General features: G+C 57.5%; 1 protein-coding gene across 1 annotated transcript; it reads right to left on the reverse strand.

Annotated features, from left to right (window-relative positions):
* Positions 1-4,093: 4,093 nt before the first annotated feature.
* Positions 4,094-25,588, reverse strand: LOC130016545 (CAP-Gly domain-containing linker protein 1-like; the record flags this gene model as incomplete). Its single annotated transcript, XM_056107265.1, is given in 14 exon segments — positions 4,094-4,207; positions 5,010-6,200; positions 8,154-8,360; positions 9,571-9,675; positions 11,565-11,665; positions 11,668-12,232; positions 13,026-13,083; positions 14,079-14,182; positions 14,537-14,556; positions 14,559-14,733; positions 18,233-18,455; positions 20,577-20,701; positions 24,229-24,770; positions 25,504-25,588. Coding segments are annotated over 14 exon segments (3,615 nt in total), but the record flags the coding sequence as incomplete, so codon positions are not given.
* Positions 25,589-25,686: the final 98 nt, after the last annotated feature.

A 25,686-nucleotide genomic window follows, 5' to 3' on the forward strand; every position in this document is an offset into this window, starting at 1 on the left:
CAACTTGATCAGAAGCCAGAGAGGCCGTTTGTGGGTGACGACTTGGGGTCTTGTTGGGGAGGAAAGGGCCAGCTCCACCCCCATCCCATGAGGCCCTACGTGTCTCGTCACTGTGGGCCTAAATCTGACTGTCCAGTGGCCTCTGGAGAATGGCGGCCAGCGGGCTGCCAGGGGGAACAGGCCAAGGCACAAAATCTATTCCCACCTGGGGTGCCCCAGCGCCTCTAACTTACTGCAGGGACTGGACACATTTTTGCCAAAAGCCGTTGGGTTTCGAGATTTGTTTCTGATTCTCTGGGATCATGGCCGTTAAGCAGTTCAATCAGGAACCAGAGCGGCCATGTCTCCAATTATATAGCTGAACTGGAGGTGGTTTGTGGGTGTATCTCCCACATATCTTTTACCTGTTTACTTTCTTGGTCAACTCTGCCTCAAGTTTTTGGGGTCTGGCCAAACGCACGGCAGCAATTTGGGGGTACCTGGAAGTCTGAAGGCGCCATCAGGCTGCTGATGCACTTGCCTCACAGGTACAGACTGACCTGCTGGTGGCACCATACCCCCAACCCAGTGCTTCTTAGGGTTTACTCCTGCCTCTGCACTTAGAGATTGCTCCTGCCAGGGCACAGATGACTGGATGGGATTCCTGCCCTTGAACCCAGATCAGCCACATGCAAGTACCCTACTCACTGCACTATCTCTTTAGCCCAAGATAAACGCTTTTAAGAAAATGGTTCACAGGCCCAGAGCAATAGTGCAGCTGGTAGGGCATTTGCTTTGGCCAATCTGGCTTCAATCCCTGACATTCCATATAGTCTGCCCAAGCACTGTCAGGAGTGATTCCTGAGTGCAGAGCCATGAATAAGCCCTAAGACATCACCAGGTGTGGCACAAACATAAAGAAACAAAAAGAAATTGGTGTATCAGAATTCCATGGTAGAAACTGTTTGACTTATTTGACTCTATAATTCTTGATTGTTAGCCAAAAATCTTTTATAAATGAACCTGAGCATAATCAGTTATCACTGGCAAAAAGAAATAATTTTATTAAGTAGATATAGGACACTTGTTTGCTCAAATTTTAATACTGCTTTACATAGTTTGTGAAACAATTTCAATAATGGTTATTACTAAAAATTTCAATTGATACAGATCTTTCACTTGTCAGACAGTTGATAATCTCCAGAGGAAAATACATCAAAAGCATATATACAATGATAGAAGTTCTTATTATACATGTAGCCTGGATGGTACATTATTTATCACTTTTTACAGAACTAGAAAACATTCAAGTGAAAAACATAGATTCAAACTGGATGATAAACTTCTGATGGTTGAGGTCCTTCATTTAATTTTTTTGTGATAAGAAAATCCAAAAGAATTAATGTTGAATTTCTCATCATACATCATCTAAACGCACAGTCAAAAAAAGTAAAGCTTATAAAAACAGTAAATTGGTTATTATAGGTGTTTCACAAGTAGACTGTTATGTCATCCATCAACTGCTGGAGATTTCTGCACAGTGCAGAGAATGGGGTGGCCGGGCCGAAACTGTTGTTGTCGTAATTGTTCAATTGTTGAGGTCGTCCCCCTTCCTGGAGAGCGGCCTCGGACATCATCTCCACTTTATTGTTGAGGTCCCGATTCTTTCTTTGGAGGTCCACAATCACGGAATTCAGGAAATCAATCTGTGGTAAAGGAGAGCGTGAGACGGTGAGCCATCTGCGGGAGCCAACGGAGCCTGCCACAGAGGAGGCTGGGCCCTGCTTCCAGTCCCCGCCCCAGGGTTGGAGGCAGCCAGAGCTCCCCTTTCCCTTCCTGAGCGCAAGCTCCCGGGTGCCCCAGGGAAGACCCCAGGAGGACATGCTGGGCCCCCTCGGTTCCTCTCAGAGCAGGGAGTCAAGAGGGCCTTCCCTCTCCTACAAAGACAGACTCACTTCTTTAAAATCCACGGGGGGAAAAATCCCACTTTACAAAAGCAAGCATGACTGTCGGCACAAACATTCATGTTTCATTTAAAAACTGGCAGGTTTGGGTCTGAGTGATAGCACAGCGGGAAAGGTGCTTGCCTCACACGCAGCCAACCCAGGTTTGATCCCTGGCATCCCACAGGGGCCAGCGGAGAGCAGCCAGGAGTGATTCCTGAGTGCAGAGCCAGGAGGAAGCCCGGAGTATCGTCAGGTGTGGCCCCCAAAGAAAGAAGAAAGAAAACCAGAAAAACAGACTGATTCTTTTTCTCCCTCAGGGCAAGTTCTGATGAGGAGTCTCTGAGAGTGCCCAGGCCCCCCCACACTGGAGCCAAGAAACACAGATCTCTCTTCCTCCAGCTGAAAAAAAAAATAAAAAAAAACATGGAAATGTTCAGTTCCCAACAAGCCCATGCAGGGTCCACGTCCACAGCCCACATGTAAAGTTCACTTCAGCCCACATGTGCCGTCCAGGGCCACTGGCTGTTAAATACAGAAGTGCAGGAAGTGCGGGTGTGCGGAAACTCCACAGGGCACGGGGACCCAGATGGTCCCCTTCCTCAGAGAGGATTCAAACTATAAAGCGCTGCAGGCCCGGGTGTGATGGAAGAGGGTTGGGGAAGGAGAGACATCAAGGAGGCCCCAAGGCTGACTCCTGCCGCAGGCCAGACCTGAGCCTGCTGATGGTAGGTGCGGGCACTGGGATCTGCAGCCAAGTGTGCACACCCCAGAGGACCCCACCCAGCTGTCTCCCTCGACAGGAGCAAGAAGCAGGAAGGCAGCCCAGAGGACCAGACTCCCCCAGCTCTGCGCCCAGAGCACGCGCAACGTGGCCGGGACAGTCACATGTTGCTGGACGTTTCCGTTTGCGACCGGACCTTCCTGATGGGAAGGAGGCCCTCCAAAGTGGTGTTCGACTCTGGCAAAGTGAAGATTTGCCAATTTTATGGGAGCCCGAAGCCCAGGTTCTGGGAGAGCAGCAGGAGTAAGGGCAGTGGAGGGGTATGGCTTCTCGGCTCTGGCAAGGACGTGACCCCTTGACTGAAGGGATGTGTCCTTGTCCATGGGGCCTTTCACTCCGTAAGCATCACCTCTTGTGCTGGGAGCGTGTGGGGGTGGGGTTCTGGCAGCAGGTGCCCGGGCCCTGGTTCTCACGCGTGCCAGGTGAGCACAGTCCCTTTTCCTCAGCTTCCTTCTTTTTGGCTTCTTTTATTGTGATTAATCAATTCATTTGGGAGGGGGGATTTTGGGGTTACAACCGGGCGTTGCTCAGGAGTGACTCCTGGCTCTGCACTCCGGAATTACTCCTGGCTGTGCTTCGGGGACCATATAGGATGCCAGGGATGGAACCTGGGTTGGCCACGTGCAAGGCAAACTCCCTTCCTGCTGTGCTATAGCTCCGGCCCCATTCTCGGATATCTTAAATGGTAGATATTCCCCGACTCTTTTGAAGCATACACGCATATATACATATGTACATGTCTGTGTATGTATACATGCTTATCTATAACCTTTGTGGGTAGTCAGTTTGGTTTGTTTGGTGGGTGGGGACTAAGCCCTGGCTCTGTTCTCAGGGATCACTCCTGGCGAGGGAGGAGCAGCCCAGGCCGTCAGCAGTCACTTGAGCCCGGGAAAGTGGGGCTGTGAGGTCAGAGGGCACTGGCTCGCCTTCTCACGGTCATCAAAGAGCCTTGAGACGCTGCGTATGTCAACACATGTGGCTTCTCTTCCTGTCCCGGCCCAGGCTCTGGGCGAGCTAACTGGGGCGTCCAGTCCCTGCCGGGCTCATTGCTCCTCCGAGCAGTCTGGGAGTGGTCAGCTGTTCAGTGATCTCGCCAGGCCGCCCCATGTCCCCCGGATCCTGTGTGGTCACTCCGCGCAGCACCTCCCCAGGGGTCATACAGGGGTCACGCAGGGGTACACTTCCCCTCCTGTCCCATGCGAGAACCAGGGACCAATTACTCCTGGCGGTGCTCAGGGGACCATATGGGATGCCGGGGATTGAACCTGGGTCTGGCGTGTGTAAGTCAAACGCCCTCCCCGCTGTGTTATCGCTCTGGCCCAGGATATGGTTTCTCTCAAGGCTGAGGCCGGGCCTACACGCCCTGGTCACCACCATCACCCACCTCATTCTGCAAGTTTGCATTGGTGTTCCTGGTGTCCTCCAGGGAGGCCAGGGTCTCTGTCTTCTCTTGGGACAGTTGTTCCATAAAATGCCTGGCATCTTCCGCTGTCTGCACAGCCTGGAGAGAGAAACCTCGTTGAGCCAGGCCGGGGGGCCAGGGAGGGGTTGGCTGCAGTGGCAGAGCACAGCGCGAAACGCCACACAAACCTGCCACAGTGGTTCCGGCCCCCGCTGGGTGCCGCTCACCCCTCGGGGACTCACGTCTAAACCGCTCAGCGGCAAGACTGATGCCCCGAAACAGCCTAGTGCTCCCAGAGAGCCTCCATTCCTCACACAGAATAAAAATGACATGAGCGGACAGCTAAGCAGGCCTGGTTGGAAAGCCTTGGGGGGAGGGGGGAAGGAGAGGAGATGTGAGCCGTGAGCACAGGTGTGGGAGTGGGAGAACGGCAAACCCTGAGTGAGCTGGGAAGAGAGAACACCTGCCCGGCACCAGGCACCCTCGAGTCCAGGCCGCCCTGCACCGGGCACACTGCTGGTGGCACAGGGCACCCCCGAGTCCCAAGTGAGCAGACTCAGGGCAACCGCTCAAAGTCCCCCCGGAAGACACCGCTTTACTTTACAACTCAGTGCCTCTCTCATGACTTCCCTTACGTCTTGAAGAGCCACAGTGCAATCTTCCGTGAGAACTCCCCCCGGATATGAACATACTGTTCTTTTTGGTTTTATTCACAGCTTATGCCTTGTCCTAGAGGTCAGCAGGCACGTGGTGACGAGCTGTCCCTGCGCCCGCAGCAAACAGCCCGTGACACACGGGTTCCGTGGGGATCCACCGCTCCTTGTGCCGACGAAGAGCAATCCTCTTAACCGCTACAAGGGGGTGCCCGGGGCCAACGGGGGTCGGGCCTGCTCCACTTTACCGTAAATGACGGCAGCGTCTCGAGCTCTCTGATTTTAACGGCGAGCCTGATCTTGTCCTTTCTCAGCAGGCGGTTCTCCTTCTGGGCCTCCAGAAGGTTGGCCGAGACGTGGCTGCTGGTCTGGGCCAGCCGACTGACCTCCTTCTGGAGGAGGAAGTAACTGCCGGCCAGCTGCTCCTTCTCCCGCAGGATCTCGGCCACCTTCTTGTCTGACCGCGCCTTCTCCTCCAGCAGGTCCAGGTGCTCGGCCTGCAGCCCCTGGGCACGCGCCCGCAGCTCCTCCGCCTCCTGCTCCAGCAGCCCCAGGCGGCCTCGCAGCTGGCTGGCCTCGTGGGCGGCCGCCTGGGTCTCCTGGGCGCGGGCCTCCCGCTCCTGCACCAGGGCCTGCTGTGCCGCGAGCCCGTCCTCCGCCAGCCGCCGGCACTCCTCCTGCCGCTCGGCGTCGAGCGCCTCCTTGGCCAGCAGCACGCTGGCGTGTGTCTTCTCCAGGCTGCGGGCCGCGTCCCGGGCCTCCTGCAGCGCCGCCTCGAGGGCCGACTGCTTCTCCACGGCCGACTTCTTCTCGGCCGTGAGCTCCTCGATCTCTTGCACCAGCGACTTCTGATCCCGAGCCAGCTCCTCGTAGGAGCACTGCAGCTTCTGGATGATGTTGTCCTTGTCCTTGGCCAGGGATAGGTTCTCCAGAACCAGCTTCTTCGCATGCTCCTCCAGCTGGCCCCTCTCCTCCAGGCCCTTCTTACACTCGGCTACCAGGCCGCTCTTGCTCATCTGCAGCTCCTCCACCAGGGCCTGCAGCCCCACCTTGGCGACCTGCAGGGCGTCGTTCTCTGCGTGCACCCTCTGGAGCTCCTCCTGCACCGCCCTGCCCTCTTCCAGCACTTTCTCTTTCTCCGCCTCGAGGGCTTCTCGGCCGAGCCGCTCCTCCTGCCAGAGCTTCTCTGCGGCCCGCCTGGCCTCGATGACCTTCTCTTTATCGAAGAGAATCGCTTGGTTCAACAGTCAGAGCTTCCTCTGCTCTTCCCGCAGCGAAGAGTTTTTGGCCTCCGCTTCCTTCAACTTCAATAGCAATGACTCTCTCTCTGACTTCAGAGAGAGATTCTCCTTCGCCAGCAATTGATTCTCTGACCTCAGGGCCCTGCGATCCTCCGACATCAGCTCAATTTCCTCTGATGTTATTAGGGAAGTTAATGACTACAGGAACAAAAGCGGGGAAGAATGGAAACAAGAATGAGATCAAGCAGGCACAAGCAAGCCAAGCACTTAATGTGGCCTAAATACCAGAAATGAAAATGGCAGAGTAGTCTTACCTGCACACGCGTGTATATGCGCGCGCACACACTCACACACTCACACACACACGCACACACACACGCAGGATGGAGAGGCTGAAACAGCTTCACAGGGTCAACATATCTACCTGCCTTTTTTGTGGATGGGGGCCCCATACCTGGAGGTGTTCCGGGCTCGCTCAGGGTTCTGTGCTCAGGGATCACTGCTGGCAGGGCCGGAGGACCATACGGGATGCTGGTGATCAACCCGGGTTGGCCGAGTACAAGGCAGCACTACCCATTCTGACTATCAGCCATTTTATTTTTGAAATGCCGTCTGAAATTATTCCTGACAGCTCCCCGGAAGGTTTAAGTACAGTTGGATCTTGACGTTGGGGCATAAGATTTTTTCCCCCCACTTCAATTATTCTATTATAAAATCCATCACTGTCATAGAAGGGATGCATTAAAAAACTAGTTTTCAGTACAATTCAAAGAACTACAAAAAGTATTTTGTTTTTGAACTTTGTGCAGAAGGGGAAGGCAAAAGCAACCACTGCTGGTCAAACGATTTTCACAGGGACAAACAGAGGCAGGAAATGGACTTAGTCCCAAAAGTTATACACTTTATAGAAAATCCAGACTAATCCACCAAGCTTTGGAGACTGAAGCCAACAGGTTTTGCTTTCCAAACACAGTAACAACAAGTCTCAAAATGGAGACATTAGTGGGCCCGCTCGAGCAAATCGATGAACAATGGGAGGCAGTGTTTGCAGAAATTCGGGAGGGGCCCAGAGGCTCCAGGAGGAGTGGCCGCACACGGGCCAGGGTCTCCCTCACCTGCTCTCCCTGCCCGTCAGCAACGGGTTGTGCGTTTTCTTTTCTGAGTCTCAATGCACACCATAGTTTAACCGCCATGTACTTTCCAGAACTTTCTGCAGCAAGGGCTATCTTCTCTGTCCAGCTCAGCAGCCATGAGCTGCAGCAGGCTACTGGCATGCGCTGGGCAGCTGACCGCTGACGGTCAGGTTACCGGAATGGGGCTGACCTGAGCATGTACACGAGGCTGCTGGCCACAGAACTGGGCCGTGCAGGTGGTCCAGAGAGGAGACGTAGCCCTGGCTCTGGTGCGTGGTGGAAAGAGGCCGGGCACCAACACACACGCGGGCCATGGCCGCCACTCAGCAGCCCTGGTTTCCTCTGATGTAAGCTTGCTTCCGTTTTCTTTGCATTGGCTTATAGATATGTATACACACATATACATACAAGCACATACATGTATAGGCATACACATATATGTATAAACTATACATGGGACCAAGCGTGGAAAACTAAAAATGTATCAAAATATGTACATATGAATTAAAATACACTTATTATATGGATATAAAGATGTACACATATGTACATGTTATGTATGTACACACATATATGTGTGTGTACATTATTTTCCTTCTTGTTTTGGGGTTCACACCTGGCAGAGGTCACGGCTTCCTCCTGGGTGCTTGGGGGACCATGGGGGATGCTGGGGATCCCCCGGTGGGTCACGTGCACAGCAAGTGCCCTCTCACTGCACTATTCTAGCTGCTCTATTTCTCCCCACTGAGCTTCGAACCTTAACATTTCTCTGATACACTAAAAAATGCCTTTGAGCAATCAAGTGAAAACACGAAGGCCTGAACTTACTGAGCAAGCTAAAGACAAAACGGACAACCCAAGCTGGGGTCCCTGGGCTTCTATGTGCTCTGCCGGGCGCCCCGGGAGCAACCCCCTTCCGGCTCTCACAGGCGCCCACGGGCGGAGGAAGTGTCTGAGGCTGCAGGCCGAGGCCCCCAACAGAGCCCGACCCCGAGACGGCGGCCCTGCGCCCACACACCTTGGCCTTGTCGGCTTGCGTCTTCAGCTCGGCCACCTCCCGCAGCAGGCTCCCGTTCTCCGCCTGCACCGCCTGCAGCTTCTCCTCCGCCTGCAGCCGCAGCTTCTGCAGGGCCTGCAGCGCCTCCTCGTGCTGCGCCTGGCTCTCCGTGGTGGACTTGGCGTGCTCGGCCTGCAGAGCCTGGGACTGGCTGCGGCTCACGTCCACCTTCTCCCCCTGCGGGGAGCCGGGGGCCACCGTCAGCCGCAGGCCTCCTGCCTGCCCCCAGCACACACGCGCGCACACACATACACACACACAACGCACACAAACACATAAACATACCCGCACACACACGGGCGACTCTGCTCTGCTCACCAGCACACACACACAATGTTCATGAAAATGAACTTGCACTTAGAACATAGATATTGGGGGCTGAAGGGCTGGCACAGGGTCCAGGCGCCCGAGAACAGCCAGCCGGTTAGACCCTGAGCCAGGAGTACCACCGAGTTTGGGGGGAGCCCCAATAAACATGGTGATCATCTGGGGGCTGGGAGAGAGAGAGCACTGAGTAAGGCCACTTGGCCCCGGTCTGAATCCCGGCACTAACAGGAATATCCTGAGCACAAAGCCAGGAGTCGCCTCCAAGGACTGACAGGCATGGCACTAGTCCCCCACAACCACCATCAAAAAAAATATATTTATACACACACCCCAGGGCCAGAGCAATCACCCAGCGGGGAGGGTGTTTGTCTTGCACAAGGATGACCCGCCTTTGATCCCCAGCATCCCATAGGGGATGCACCGTCAGTAGTAATTCCTGAGTGCAGAGCCAGGAGTGACCCCTGAACGTCCCCAACTGTGACAAAAAAGACAAAAAACAACAAGAACTACAACAGGAACAAAAAAAACACAGAAAACAAAAATAATCTACCCCGAACTCACACACACAAAAAACCAAACACACACACACACACAAAAATCCTAAAAAGAAAACCAGAAAAAACACTTTGATCCAGTGCAGGAAGGTGTCTGGAAGGTTCCAGAAAAGCGGCCTTCCCAGTGCATGTCTCTCACCCCCTCCCCTTGATGTGAGCCCCCAGTGCTCCCGGCTGCCAGGGGAGACCGAGCCGAGGGGGCAGGGGCACGGGAGAGGAGCCTGAGGCGCTGCTGAGGGGAGGAAGGAGCCTGGCACTCAGGGAGCATCGCTGGCCACTCACTGATCAGGCAGAGGCGGAGGGCACAGCGCGGACAGAGCAGCGCACCTACCTTTGCTGCCCCAATGGGGGCTCGCGCAGTCCCTGGGGCTTTCGAGCTGACACGCTCATGAGCCTCAGAGGCGATAGGGGCCGAGCTCGCCTGAGGAGGCTTCGCTTTACCCTCAGCAAGGGAAAGATCAGCGTCCGACTCCCCTGGTACTCACCAAACTCCGAAGCTCTTTCTCCAAAGCCTCCTTCACTCGAGTGACTTCGTTCAAGTTCTCCTGAAGACTACGGAGCGCTAGCTCCTTCCCCTGCAGCTCCTCGGCCAGGCTCTCGGCCTACCAGAGTGACAAGGATGGAGTGAATGGACCAAAAATACGAACAGGAACAGGAAGGGGAAAACAAAACAGAAAACACGGATGAGAAGTCCATGACGCAACACAACCCCGAAGAACAGAGGCGTGAGGTGAGCGTGATTGCCTGAAGCTCTCAAAGCCAAGGCCTTGGCGCCATCAGTTCTGGTGATGACTGTCTAGTGGTTATTGAAAATGGCTCAAACAGAGGCGTTTTCTAGACCTACATTTGGAGTGACCAGAAAATAAGAAAGCCTATGAGAAAGACTGACTTTCCAGGGGCGGGGAGACGGCACAAAGGGCTGGAGTACACACCAGGCCCGAGTTTGAACTGCAGCACCACTGGGCGAGCCTGAGATCGGTCCACAAGCTGAAAAGACCAGCTACTGCTGGGTGGGAGGACCCCAGAGCCGAGAGCATGGTTTGGCGAGGAAGAAGGAAGTAAGCAAGGGAGGAGGGAGGCTAAGGATACGAAGGAGGGAGGGAGGAAACAGGGAAGAAAGAGAAGAGTAAGGGAGGGGAGGGAGGGAAGAAAAGGTTTATCTCTTTTTTTTTTTTTTGGCCTGCTCGAGGTAATCGATGAACAACGGGAGGACAGTGACAATGACAGTGACCCTATGGGATGCTGGAGATCGAACTCACTTAGGCCGTGTGCAAGGCAAATGCCCTTCCCACTGTACTATCACTCTGGCCCCCAAGATTTACTTTCTTGTAGTTTCTTGTCTGTGACTTTAAAAGTTTGAGGTGTTTCAATATGAAATTTAAAATGAAGAACCTCTAATCCACTAGGCAGCAGTCACCAGAACTTGACGTTTGTTACATCTTGATGCGAACAAGTGGCTCAACTATCCCCTGCTGTGTCCTAGGAATTGATTCCGTTTGTTTCAGCCGGTGTTTCCGGAATGCCAGCTAAGGAGTCCTAAGTCCTGAGAGGAACTCCCGGGGGTCTCTGGGTCCTTCTGTTATGTCTGTCACTCCTGTCTACAAATCCCACAGCCCTTCCATCTTGGCCAACAGAGACGTTTCTCCAACAAAGCGCCCAGCGCCGGGAGGGGGGGAGAAACGGGGAGAGGGGGGCGGCTGGGAGGGCATGTCTCTGCCACCACAATCCTATAAGAGGAAAAGGGCATTTCTCGGGGCTCCTTGGTGAGAACTGCAGCTTCCTCGGCTTGGCCCAGATCTCACTGTCTTGTCCTTCCGCAGGGTCAGGGCTACCATGAGAGTCCATGCCCGCGGTCAACAGGAGGCCATGATGGAAGGCGGACTTGGCCCAAGCACCCCTTAGAGACTGAAAGGGATGAAATCTCTGCAGGGCTGGGCGGGGGCTTGTGCTGCAGGCAGGGAGGGGCCGGCAATGAGAAATACCAAGATGGGCCACGTCACCAGCCCTGAGGGAGCTCAGAGGTTCAGAGGCATTGAGCACGAGCTGGAAACTGAGGCACCTCGGGGACAGGATGGCAAAGCCAGTCACACGAGCAAGTGGTCAGCAAGGTCAGGGAAAGACTCCTGCGGCCAGACTCGAGCCCAAGGGTCTGGGCAGACTTGGCGAGTACACAGGGGGCCCAAGGCGGGGGGGGCGAGGTTTGCTCTGGGGGCTCCTATCTTGTTTTCTCACTGGCCTTGTGAAGAGTTCTCAGTTTCAGAAAGACCCCAGACGGGCCCAATTAGCCGGGGCCAAGGCTTGCATGGCATCCGGGTGCTGGGGACCAATGACAGTCCCAGAATCGTGCCGACACGTTCTCAGTCCCATCAGAGGGAACCGCACGGGACGTGACTGGGAGACCTGTCAGCACCAAGCCGGAACACGGCGGAGAGCAGACTGACACACAGCATGCAGGGAACGAGCGTGGAAGTGGCCGAGGGCGCCCGGGTACCAACCTGCCGCTCTCGGCCCACTTTGCATTCTCTAACTCCTGAATCTGCCGCTCAGCCACCTGGAGCTGCTGCCTGATCCTCTCCATTCCCAATTTACCTCGGAACTGGCCTTCCGGAGCCCATCGAGCTGCAAGAGCTTCTCCTGGGTGGCCTCCAGCTGCTCCGTGGCGTCGGCCAGGGCCTGGGCTTGCTGACTACACATGGCCCGCAACCCCTCCAGGTGCTTTACCTTTGTCTCCGCCTCCTGCAGCTTGTTCAGGGCGTCTTCCATCTCCACCAGGTGCTGGTCCTCGGTCTGGTCGAGCTTGGCCCGCGCGGCCTCCAGGCTGTTCTTCTGCTCCTGGGCCATCCTGACCAGCCGCGACCTGAGCGTCTGCAGCTCAGAGGCGTGTGCCGCACGCTCAGCCACCTGCTGGGCCTTCGAGTTCTCTACCTCCTGCTGGTACTCGAACTGCAGCCTCTCCATCTGCATCTTGAGCTCGGCCAGCTCGGCCGCCTCGGCACCCACGCCCCGGCTCACGAACGCCTTCGGCTCGCCCATGGCCTGTTGGTGCGGGGCGATGGCCGTCTCCAGCTTGGACTTCCACGGGGCGATCACGTCCACGTTCTCCTTGTTGGCATGGTCCTGCTTGGTCCTCCCCCACTCGTTCTCCTTGGCGAGCTTCTCGGAGGCCGCCTCCTTCTGGTGGGAAAACAAAATTTCCATGAACTTAAAACAGGAAGGAAAAGAAGCAGAAATAGAAATTATTCTTTTGCAAACTGACTGTTTGCTTTTTCTTGTTTTAAGGAATTTCATTGTTTTCATTTCATCATCCTGTTATTCGTCGATTGCCTCGAGCAGGCCCCAGTAACGTCTCTTTCATCCTAGCCGTGAGATTATATTCAAGGCTATTTAGGAGAATGAGACCCATCATTGTTACTGGTATTTGGCATATTTGGTCAGCCACGGGGAGTTTGCCAGACTCTGCCCTGTGGGCAGGCTACATTCGATAGCCTGCAAGTTTGTCCAAAATAGGAATGAGACAATAAGGTGTCATAAAACAAAAGTTCTGATAAGATGTCACGCGGCCGCGCGGTTCCGGGATCTGGATTTTATAGTCTCTGAGTCTTGGCCGCTGATGGGATTACACGGCGCCAGGGGGCCAGGTGGTCGGTGTGACCCCCGCCTACTTCAAAAAACTGGGGTTCTAAAGGATTTGATTTGTGCTGCTCGACTGAAAATCAAAGCTGAGGCAAAGGCGTAGACCCAACTGTCAGAACGAGAGAAAAACGCTCATCAACAGCAGCCTCCGGCCCCAAGGAGCAGAGGTGCCTCCGCCGGGCCCTGCCAGGTGCATGACACCAGGTATCCCTGTCTGATTTGGAGTCTCCAGCAGAAGTGGTCCCGGCGGGGTCGGCCAGGCCACCCCGCATCCTTGCCTGCACCCTGCAAGCCTCTTGACCTGCCCGGGCTTTACCTCCAGGTCGCCTTTGGTGATGGACTCCTCTTCGACTCGGAACTGGAGGTCCTCCACTTTCCTGTGGGGGAGAGGGAGAGTTGTGAGGGGCGTCACTGCTGCCCCCCATGAGGGCCACCATCCTGTAGATGCACGCCTGACCCAGCCCCCGCCTCCACACACAGGAGGGCTGAGAGAGTCAGCGAGGGCCAGAGCGAGAGTACAGCGGGCAGGGCATTTGTCTTGCACGTGGCCGACCCGGGTTCAATTCGGACCTGAGCAATGCCAGGAGTAATTCCTGAGTGCCGAGGCAGGAGTAACCCCTGAGCATCACTGGGTTGACCCAAAAAGAAAAAAACAAAGTCAGCGAGTCCCCTCGGCTGCGAGCACTGGGTGGTACCCGCAGGCTACAGGAGGAAGCTCTGTCGAGCCAACGCCAGGCGCAGTGCCATATCAGCCTTTTCTGCCTCGCAGCTAACAGAGGTGGTTAGAGACTGACCAGGTGCGCATGCCAGTCCCTCCCAGCCAGCGCCTGTCCCCGCATCGGGACAACAACTGAGCCCCTGGGAGAGAAGCAGCAAATGACTCGGGGCCAGGGCGGGGGGATAGGAGGGGCTCCCAGGGGACGTGGTGAGTTCAGCATGTGGAGCTGAGGGGCTGAGCCGGGCACTGGCAGTGCCCCTGGGCACCACACTGCCAGGAGCCCATCTGAGAAGACGGTCTTGGCCGGCACCCCGTGTCCGTCTGTCTGCAGCCTGGCCTGAGCCCTGCCTGTCTGCTGCCGTGCCCCATGGGTGCTGCGGGTTTCCTCCCACCCAGGACTTAACCCCAGGGACTCCCACAGGGCCCCACTGGGATACGACAGTTCCCAGCCAGCCAGCACAGGTCTCCTGAACACCAGACCACGTGGACACAGCAGGGAGGGCCGGGGGTGGCTGGGCTCCAGTGAGCTCCCCCCATCCCCCCCAATGAGGCCACTCTCAGGACTGGGCACCCGCTGGTTTGTGGTTCTCACAGCCCTGGAAGGCCAGGAGCACCCCACCCGAGGCAGCCCCCCAGCTCCTGGCACGGCCTCACCTCTTCTCCTCCTCCAGCTGGTTCAGCAGCTCCACCTTCTCCCAGTCGGTCGCTTCCAGCATGGCCCGCAGCTCGTCCATCTTGGCCTCCAGCTCCAGGATGTACTGTGGAGGCAACTGCGCGTGAGTGTCCTCGCCCGCCCCCGACAGCCCTCTGTGGGATGGCACCGCCACCTGCCACCGTGGCACACTGAACGCGTCTCCCACCTAAGATGCAGCATTTCTGGAAGGCGGGACGGGAAACACAGCACGAAAGCACCAGCGGGGACAACTCGGCGCTCCCTGAACCCCCACGGGGCGAGCAGAAGGTGCATGCGATCAAACCACTTGGTGGACGCCACCGCAACGACGGCAGACGGGGACCCACGGCCTCTCCCTGCACTGCCTGCACCAAGCTCGCGCCCAGCCTCTGCCGCAGGCGTCTCTCGGACCCGGCACTGCCGTCTGCACAGACGTCACCTGGTTGTGCCCATCCCGGCCAGGGCCAGCTCCTGCTCTATCTCCCCCACATGGCTCGTGGCCTTGGCCACCTCCACCCGCTCCAGGTCTCGCTTGGCCAGCAGCTGCTCAATGTGCTGCTGCTTCTCCTTCAGCGCCTCCTGGAGGGCGGTGGTGCCGGAGATCTTGAGGGCGCAGCGGGAGGAAGTTACCGGCAACTGCAAAGGAAAAAGAGACGTGAAGGGGGTGGGGGCGGCGGACGCGGGCATGCATGTGGCTATCCTCAGCAAAGCAGATGGAGGAGCGCTGCATCCGTGCATATGGGCCACTGACTCTCAGCAGAAGCGTCTTGAAACCTTCCCGAAGATCCTTGGACGGGACCTGGGCTCCACTGACCTTGGGCCTCGTGGGAATCCAGAGACTCTTCTGCAGAGCCGGAGGCAGCCCCCTCCACAGCCCGCTCTGGCCTGAGCTTCCTTAAGGCTGAGCCCTTGGCTTGAGCTTGAGGCCGGCTCCAGCATCTTCAGCCTTGCACGTCCGTCCGTCAGGGTCTCCCCAGGGCAGCCTGGCCCTTCTCTCTTCCTCTTCCTTCCAGCTCACCTCGGTCTCCCCAGCACCCGCCCCAGGCCTGAATAGCAGTAACCGGAGACTCTTGTCTCTGGGAATGGCCTCGTGCCCCTGAGGGTCACTGGGTGTGACCCCATAAAAGACCCCTGTGCCATCTGCCTTCGAAAGGGGGATGAGAGGCTAGAATGGTAAAGTTGCGGGGAAGGCGCTGGCCTTGCACGCCGCTGACCCGAGCTGGATCCCAGGTACCCACCCCACAGGGTCCCGAGCCCACCAGGAGTGAGTCCTGAGTGCAGAGCCCGGAGTAAGTCCTGAGCATTGCTGGGGGGTGGCCCAAAATCCAGGAAATAAAGGAACAAGTGGTGGGTGAGCATTGTGAGGGCTCACGCCCAGCGAGCAGGACAGCAAGGGCAGCTCAGGGGAAGGCCATGCACAAAGGGAAGGAGAGAAGAGGCAAAGACAGTGAGGAGGGGAGGGGAGTGGGCTGGAGGGCCGCGGGGACCGGGGATCCTGTCCGTTCTGTCCTGGGCTCGTGGTCGCTCATGGTCGCTCTGCAGACCAGTTTCCTTGCGGCACAACGGCCCCTGCAGGCAGGGACACAGCGGGACCTGATCTTCATTCTTCAGGCACACGGTGGCGGGGGCTGGGGCGGGGGTGGCCGAGGACGTCCACTCCTTCTGCCCGGCCACCCCTGACCCATTGCCCTGCTGCGAGCCAGCCGCAGGGTCTCTTGCCGCTTCCCTGCATCATCTGAGGTGCTGCCAATTGCCTGCTGACTGACGGGCCCAGCAGGGCCCAGGCTGTCCTCCGCTGCTTTGCCTGCTGGGAGCTCTCGAGCTTCCTGTTTCTGTCCGGGGAGCAGCTCATCCTTGCCTCTGCGTAAGGATCTGGCCGTGACTCCCCAATACACTTAAAGTATATTGGTCAGATTAAATGCTCTCCCCAGGGCCAAAGAGTTTTTTTTTGGGGGGGGGGAAGGTGCTTGCAGAGGTTCAAGATCCAGCACCGTCAGGAATGACCCCAAGAGCAGAGAGCCAGGCATAAGCCCTGAGCACCCCTGAATGTGGCCCCAAAACCAAATAATAAATAAATAAAATTTCTAGGAGGACACGAGCTCTCGGGCCCAGCCATGTGCAGTGCTGCCGGGAAGTGCACTCAACTCTGATTTCAAGGGGTGGCTGGGAAGAGCTTGACAGCCTTGGGGGTCTCCACCAAGACCTGGGCTTAAACCCCCTCAACCGGGAGCAGCCCCCAAGCACCACGCCTGGAGTCCCTGAGCACTGCCAGGTGAGCCCCAAAACCAAAGAGCAAAAATAAAAACTAGGAAAGGCGGGCGGCGGTGTTCCCTGAGCCTCCTGGCCTGAGCGGGTGGGGCAGGCCGGACGCATGCGCTTCCTGGGTCCGAGACAACTCCCTGAGGAAACCAGCACGGGAGGGAAGGGCTTTAAGCAAACCATGGAGATGAGACTGTGAGGTTCAGGCGCTGGAGCAGGGAGAAAGCAGCACCCCTGGTATGGGGGGAGGCGGGCGCTGAGGGGCTGGGCAAGGTCGGGGCCACGAACTGAACTCAGGATGTTGATGCCAAAGCCTCTGCCCTGCGCATGGTGTGTGAGGCCCCAGGCTCCATGCCAGCAAGGCCAGCCCCTCTGTGGGAGCCTGGTACCTCAGAAGAGCAACTCAGCCAACAAGCGAACCGGGAGGCCTCCCACAGGGCACGCACGGACCTGTGTGCATGTATGTATGCATGCACGTACGTTCCTGTGGGCATGTCTACACACACCTGTGTGCATGCACGCGTTGTGTCTATGCATGTACGTGCCTGTGTGTATATACCCATCAGCCTGTGTATATACGGTATGTACTACGTGTACATGTATGAGTGGCTGTGTGTGTGTGATCGCTTGTGTGTGCACGTATGGAATTATGTTGTCGAGGTATACTTCCATGAAGTCACACAGACTCATTCTATATCCCTGTCATAGACGCTAACGGTGATGTGCAGTGTAGGAGTGAGCTCCACCCTGCGTAAAGATATGCAAGGCAGGGGCCAAAGGGCTGGAGAGCGCAGCCCCAGCGCTGCCCAGGCTCAATCCCGGAGGCCCGCCAGGAAGAATCCCGAGCACAGAGGCGGGAGAAAGCCCTGGGCTCTGCCAGGTGTGACCCCAGAACAGAACAAAACAAGACAGCGGGGGGAGGCTGGAGATACGGCTCAGGCGTGGGGCTCTTGCTCGGATGTGGGAGGCCCCGGCTCAACCCCCACACTGCAAACGGCCCCTTCAAGCACTGCAGGGTGTGGCCCACAGTCAAGCAGAAAAACAAAACCGAATTCCACAAATGGGCTGGCTCGCGAGGGAAGGAGAGGGGCTTCTGAGTCTGCTCCCCTCCTGAATGGCGAGTCGAGGGGAAGGAGGAGTCGGACGTGAGGATGGAGGCAGGCCAGGGAAACCTGGTGGTGGTCAAGCAAGACAGGACTGGCCCCAGGCCTGTGCCCACGGCACGTGGCCTCCTGGCTCCCGTTCCCGTGTCACCTGTTTTGTATCTTCCGTTGCACACACACTCACTCCCTCCTCTTCCGCATCGAGGGTCAATGCAGGGAGCAGAGGAGGTGGCAGGAAGCGCAGCCCCCAGCAAAGCCAGCCCCCCGGGACACGTCTCCATCGTGGGCCCGTTTCCCTGTGGACAATATCTCAGGACACCCTTGCACATTCGGACACACTTTAGTGTTTAGGACTCAGAGAGACGTGAGGGGAGAAGCCACGAGGCCCCAGCTTTGACTTGCGGCCCCGCAATGGACAGAAGTCGAGGCCCCTCTGTGTCGACAGGGGTGCAGAGGGACAGGAGGGAGCAGGGAGGGACGGAGAGAGCAAACGGGCAACGCCAAGCACCAAGCGTTCCCCAGAGTCTCTGGTTCCCGCTCTGACCCTCCGACGCCCCCTTCAGCTCCCCCACTTCATCCCTAAGGCGGCCTGAGCCCTGAGCACCTGAGGAAAGGCCCATCCCTGCTCCTGTCACCGGTGGTGGCTGGGAAGCCACTTGCCTGCCACGTGGAGCTGCTCAGCCCACCCGGTCCTGTTCCGCCTCTCGCCCCTGGGGCCCTGGGAGTCTGTGGGGGCCTGAGCATCGCACAGGGCGGGGGAGGGGGCTGCTTACTAGTTCCGTGTGGCTGGGCCTGTTGCTCACGGATGAGGCCACGGAGCTCACAGAGCTGAGCGAGGAGGCCGACGGGCGGCACTTCAGGCTGGCGGGGGTGGTGGCCATCACACGCCTCCCAGGGGCCGCCTTGGCCTTGGCCGGCGTCGTGGAGGGGAAGCCGATCTTGGTGACTTTGTGAATGCGAACAAACAAGCCATACTTGGGCTGACACTGGAAGTACCTGCGACATCGAGGAGGGGAGGGACAAAAGACACCTTTGGCAAGAGAGACAGGCGCCGACCGCGGAGTCCACTGAGTCCCACAGTCTCACACCCCCACAGACTAACACGCTCCCACAGCCCCACACTCCCACACACTCACACCACAGCCAACACTCCCACACTCTCACACCCCAACCAACAGTCCCACACTCTCACACTCCCACTCACCCCAACAAACACACTCACACCCCAACCAACACTCCCACATTTCCACAGCCCCACACTCACACACACTCACTCCCAAACAAACATTATACCCTCATGCAGCCTCACACTCACACACACTCTTACCCAACAAACACACACTCACACCCCAACCAACACAAACTCACACTCATCCCCCAACCAACACTCCCACACACTCACACCCCAACAAACACACACTCACATCCCAACAAACACTCCCACACTCACCCCAAGAAACACACACACTCACATCGCAACCAACACTCCCACACTCTCACACTTCCACCACAACAAACACTCACACTCACACCCCAACCAACACTCCCACACTCCCACACACTCAAACCCCAACACACACACACTCACACCCAACAAACACTCCCACATGTCCACAGCCCCACACTCACACACACTCAAACCCCAACTAACACACACTCACACACAACCAACACTCCCACACACTCACACCCCAACCAACACACACTCACACCCCAACAAACACTCCCAGACTCACCTCAAGAAACACACACGCTCACAACCCAACACACACTCCCACACTCTCACACTCCCACCCCAACCAACACACTCACACCCCAACCAACACTCCCACATTTCCACAGCCCCACACTCACACACACTCACTCCCAAACAAACATCATACCCTCATGCAGCCTCACACTCACACACACTCTCACCCAACAAACACACACTCACACCCCAACCAACACAAACTCACACTCATCCCCCAACCAACACTCCCACACACTCACACCCCAACGAACACACACTCACATCCCAACAAACACTCCCACACTCACCCCAAGAAACACACATACTCACAACCCAACCAACATTCTCACACTCTCACACTCCCACCCCAACAAACAAACACACCACAAGAAATACTCCCACATTTCCACAGCCCAACACTCACACACACTCACTCCCCAACAAACACTCATACCCTCCCACAGCCCCCACACTCACACACACTCAAACCCCAACTAACACACACTTACACCCCAACCAACACTCCCAAACACTCTCACCCCAACAAACACTCCCACACTCACCCCAAGAAACAAACACACTCACACCCCAACCAACAATCCCACACTCTCACACTCCCACCCCAACATACACACACACTCACAGCACAACAAACACACCCACATTTCCACAGCCCCACACTCACACACACTCACCCCCCAACAAGCACTCATACCCTCCCACAGCCCCACACTCACACACGCACACCCCAACTAACACACACACTCACACCCCAACCGATATTCCCACACTCCCACACTCCCAACGTCCCACACTCACACTCACACCCCAACAAAAACACACTTACACTCAAACCCCAACAAACACTCCCACACTCCCACAGCCCCACAGTCACACACACGCATACCCAACCAACACTTGCACGCTCTCAAACCAACAATGACACACTCTCATTCCCTCACAAATATGCTCACACCCCCAAGCAACACTCACATGCTCATGCCCTCACCAACACTCACAGCCCCACACTCACACGCTCACATACACACACCCTCATACATACATATCCACACTCCGAAGCACACACATTCATACATTCACACACACACTCCCTCGCACGCCGCCCACCCCCACTGCACAAACCAGGGGCGATTCCAAGCAGCCTCCCCGGCATCTGAAGGGCGACAGCAGGCCGGGGGGTTCCTGCGGGCCGAGCACAGCTGCATGTGGGAGCCCCAGGCTGTCCCCACATCCCTGCAGGGTCCCCGAGTGCCACCGGAAGTGGCCCCGCCTAAGAACCAAGTGAAGTGGCCTGCAGTCCCCTCAGCACCTCCCGGGCACCGTGCATTGCCCCAGGCTGTCTGGGGGGGGGCAGGAGGACCCACCTCGTTCCAGCCACGGCGCCATCGTTCTTGCCCAGCGGCTTGTCCAGCTCCACGCCACACCAATTCCCCTTGGCGAAGTACGTCTCCCCGAGGAAGCGCACCACACCGGCCTTCACGCCTCCCACCTGCCAGAGGGACGCGGGTCAGGCACCATGGACTGCGCACAGTGCCCCCACCCCCGCAAAGGAACATTCTGGCTTCAGAGTAGGGATTTCCGGAAGAAACCCCAAAGGTCAAGGTGCCACTTCCCCCCGCAACCCCTACAGGGTGAGCAGACGCTGCTGCTCAGTGTCCATGCAAGGCAGCGGCGTTCACACCCACTCGCTGTCACTGGCGGCCTGGCTGACCACACCCCTGGGAATCTCTGACCCAGGCCAGCCACCTGGTGTGGCGAGGGGGTCCCTGCCCCGCGGGTGTGGGAGCGGAGCCGTGGCAACCCCACCGCTGGAGAACAATTCAGCCAGAAACCAGCTAAAGGAAAATGACTGTTCTCATATCTTAGCAGAGTTCGATTTTCCAGTTCTCCTTCACTATGCCTTGGCTTGATGCTTGGCCCCTGGGACGCAGAGCAAAACAGAATCACAGCGCTGGACACCGACGGGAATGCTGACAAAAAGGGCCAGAGCACCGGGGGAAGGGCACTTGCTTTGTGTGCGGCCACCCTGGGTTCAATCCTCAACACCCAAGATGGTCCCCCTAGCCCGCCAAGAGTGATTCCTCAGTGCAAAGCCTGAGTGACCCATAAGCACTGTCAGGAGTGGCCCCAAAACCAAAAAGTCAAAACAGAAAGGGGAGCGAGAGAGAGAGAGAGAGAGAGAGAGAGAGAGAGAGAGAGAGAGAGAGAGAGAGAGAGAGAAACCTCAACTAATAATGCCTGAGAGCGTGGTTTTCTTTTTTCGGGTCTGGGGCAGGACTGGGTTCACGTGCTCGGGGGTCACTCGCAGCACGAGGGGTAGCAGCGTCACCCAGGACTGTCTCTGTGAGTCCTGAAGTCCCATCTGCAAAGGCCCTGGCACAGCCTCCGTGGCCAGGCGTGGGCCCTGGGAACTGTGAGTGTGACAAAGAATAAAAGAACAAGAGACAGGTGGCTGGGGTGGCGGCCCTGGGCTGAGAAGAGGCTGCAAAGTTCATCGGCAAAGAATCTGGCACAGAACATGCCATCCCTGACCCGGAAACAGCCTCCTGGAACAGCACAGCTGGAAGGCAGTCAAGTCTCTCAAGACCCTGACATTATATCCTGGAAATATCATCTGCCCAAAACTGCTGCAAGCCTGTCTCCAGAACATTCTGTCAGAGCTCAGCTGGAGAGAAGGGAAGTGATCTCCCAAGGTCAGGAGAACCACCGCACATCAGCCCGGAGAAACTCCTCACGGTTGGATTCTGAGACGCCACAGGACGGACAGAGTGACCTCCCGCTCTGAGACACCATAAGACTGACCAGAGCGACTGACTGTTCCGCTCTGCGACCCCTGCCTACTTGCGAGCACAGACGGGACTTGAGGTCAGAGCTGGGCATTTCCAGTGACCCCAATGAGGGTCCCTGAGTCTCCAGAGAGAACCAAAGTAGCACAAGCATGGGGGCAGTCTGTCCACTGCCAGTGACAGGGACTGCAGGGGGCAGGGGACCGTCTTCCACAGGCCTGGAGGCTGGAACAGCCATGTCAGAGCCTTCGAAGGGCTCCTCGGAGGTCAGTCCCGTAAACATCGGGGCCAGCTGGCGCAGAACCTGGACTTCCTGTGCGCAGGGAAAAATGGGGCAAAGGGCAGGAGGCCCTTTGGAGAGTCGGGAGGGCGCCAGCCCTGCACGGGAGCTTCGCCTCAGTGCCCCGAGGCCAGCCCCCACTCGCCACGGCCTCCTGACCACGGCTGCGTTAGGCCGTGGAGTGCCAAGCAAACCTTCCTTGAATTAGGAAAAAGACCAAATAAAGTGTTTGGGTTTTCTTTTTTCCCCTTCTTCTTTCAGAGAACAGCCATTATGCTGGTTGTGGTCCCCCCAAAAAACCCCCAAAAACTTTTTTTTGAAAGGCGTGCTCTAGCTGAGGTATGGAGCGATGAAACAGCACAGACAGAGGGCAGGGCGTTGGCCTTGCACACACCTGCCCGGATGTGGTCCCTGAGCACAGGGCCAGGACTCAGCCCTGAGCACCACCACCAATAAATGAATAACTGATCAGAGTTATTCACTGCAGAGCCAGTGGCGGTGTCCCCGCTCCCTTGTTCCAACGACACTGGTGTCCCTGTGTCCGGGTGTGGACGGTTGTGAATGCAAGTTAAAAAAAAAAGTCTTTTTTCTTCTTTGGGTCTTTGGGTCACACCTGGCGATGCTCAGGAATCATTCCTGCATTCAGGAATCATTCCTGCGATGCTTGGGGGACCCTATGGGATACCGGGGAACCCAGGTTTGCTGAGTGCAAGGCAAACGCCCTCTCTGCTGTTCTACTGCTCCAGCCCCCCCAAACAGTCTTTAAACCGTGTGTCTCCTCCAGCTCCAATTCCCTCCCCGTGTTACTCTTTGGCCATCCCTGAACCCTGACCGTGACCCTCCAGGACCCTCCGAGGGCCACCCTGCGCCTGCAGGCAGGTCTCCTCACAGCTCTCCTCTCCGGCCTCCACAGCTCTGACACCGGTCTGGCGATGGCCATCCCTGTGGTCCCCGGGAAGCCACTGGCTCCGGGCCAGCCCCCAGTCTGTCTGGTCAGAGCCGCCCGCCTCAGAGGTTCCCAAGGGGACTTTTCCCGGCCGCTTCCCACGGGTTCTGAAAGCGTTATTGAGTGCTTCTGCTGGGGGAGAACAGTTGTCTACAGCCAAGCGCCTCTGCTTTGGGGACCTGTGCAGAGGAATGGGCTTGGGGTGGACTGAGGATGCCACGTGCAGGGACCTGGTGACCCCCACCAGAAACTCATCTCACGGGGGTGCCCCCTCGCCCCCACCAAAGGGCTTCCAGGAGCTGCTCAGAGAAACACAAGAGCAGGTGCTGAGTCTGAAGATCAAGCAACCAAGTCAGCAAAACATACTTTTGAGAATGTTCCGGAGACGGGTCCCTACCCATGGCCTACCCAGGGTCCATCCCCGACACCCCAGATGGTCCCCTGAACCCTACCAGATCCCTGAGTTCAGCACCAGGAGGAAGCCCTGTGCACTGCCAGGTGTGGCCCAAACACCAAACCACACACGTCTGGAGAGACGGCTCAGGGCTTGCGCACAGCCGGGCACGGAATGGCCCAGAGCGGCTCGGGGTGAGCCCCGTGACGCCCCAAACACAAACATCACAAACCAGAGAAATGGAACCGATTTCCAACTTCGTACATTGGTTTGTTTTTTGAGTCACAGTCAGAGTGCTCAGGGCTTACTTCTGGCTTGGTGCTCAGGGATCACTCCGGGATGTGCTTGGGGGACTGTACATGGGACCAAGACTTAAACCCCGGGTCAGAGGCATCCAAAGCACACGGCCTCCCCACGGCATGACCCCTCCACCCTGTTTTGGCTAAACTGGTAAAACTGGCAGCATCCCCGCACGCATCCATCACGCTGGAAACTGCAGGACCAGGTGTCCTGGCTGCTCGTGCTTCCACCCAAACCGCGAGTCTGAGAAAGCTGATGGACCAGACAGGCGAATGGACACCCACCCGCGACCGCTGCCCTCGGCACTCACCAGCACCCGGTCCCCGAGCTTCAGCTCCTGCTCCCCGTTCTTGAGGGAGCCAGCCTCCGAGAGGTTGGAGATGGACTCGCTGGCCGTCCTGGTCAGGTTGCTGATGTGAGGGGCGGCCGGTGCCTCCTTTGTGGAGGGCTGGGGCGCCTTTGGGGCGGCGGCAGGGGCCGGGGAGGCCGACCGGGGCGGTGTGGCCGGGGCAGCAGGCGCTGGCTGCAGGCCGTTGGTCTCATCTTCAGCCTGCCAGTTCCTGCTCAGCTTGGACGGCCGGGTGAAGATGCCCTTCAGCGGCTCGCACTGGAAGTAGCGCACACCCGCCACCGAGCCGTCGTTCTTGCCGATGGGCTCGTCCAAGACGATCCCGGCCCACTGACCAGGGGCAAACTGGGTCTCCCCGAGGAACTGGATGAATCCAGGCTTGTTCCCCTTCACCCAGACTCGTTCCCCGACCTGGAAGTCGTCCACAAACTCCTCCTGCGTCTCCGAGGAGGGGGCGCTGGGGGTTTTCTCCCCAGGCACGGACTTCTCAACGGGAGCAGCCGCTGGAACAGCAGAAAGGGTCAGAAGGGTCAGAAGGGTCAGGAAGGGCCTGTCCAGGTCCAGTTAAAGTGTGGTTGGGGGTGGCCACACCCAGCAGTGCTTGGGACTACTCCCAGCCAATGCCGGGGGCTGCTTGTGGTGAAGCCTGGCCGGGCCCGCCGTGAAGGGGACGTGCCTACCTACTGCAGCATCCCAGGCCACAGTCATATTTGGGCAGCTGAGGGGAAATCTTTGGACACACCCCGTGATGCTAGGGACCAAGCCAGGCGAAAGCTCCAACACAGTGTCTTATTTCTGCTGTGTCCACTGGCCCATCTTCTTTTTCTTTTAGGGGGGGAGCACTCCAGCCAGTCCGCAGGGCCTATTTCTGGCTCTGCGCTCAGGGTCACTCATGTGAGGTTGAGGCTGGAGAGTCACATGGGGTGCCGGTTGCCCTCCCCACTGTACTGTGGCTACGGCCGGCAATGAGGCCCTTTAGTCCAGGTGAGTCCACCTCCCTCAGCCTGTCCCCAAGCCCGGGCGAGGGGGCTAGCAGTTAGGAGGGAGCGTGTTGGTCGCCTCAGCTGTCACCAGTTGCCGTGACACTAAAGTCACACAACGTGAGACTCGTGTGTGAGAGCTGTCCCCAGAGCCATGAACGTGCCTACAGCTCAGGGAGCCCTTCCCGGGCGAGGACTCGGGAGGGGGTTCCCGGGTGGAAATGAGTCTCCCCTGGCCCGGGCTGAGCGCACTTACCGGCCGAGGGCGCCTTCAGGGCCCAGCTCCCATGCTTGAGGATCTTGGTGGGGGCCTTCAGCCCGCTGGGCCTCAGCAGACTCATGGTCAGGTGGTCAGACGCTGCCGCGGCCACTACCGGGCCCTGACTCTCGAGCCCACTGTGGGGCCTTCTGAGGCGCACTCGTTCTCAGGGATAAATCT

This window comes from Sorex fumeus, unplaced genomic scaffold, assembly GCF_029834395.1.
Source record: "Sorex fumeus unplaced genomic scaffold, SorFum_2.1 ptg000156l, whole genome shotgun sequence".
Lineage (NCBI taxonomy): Eukaryota > Metazoa > Chordata > Mammalia > Eulipotyphla > Soricidae > Sorex > Sorex fumeus.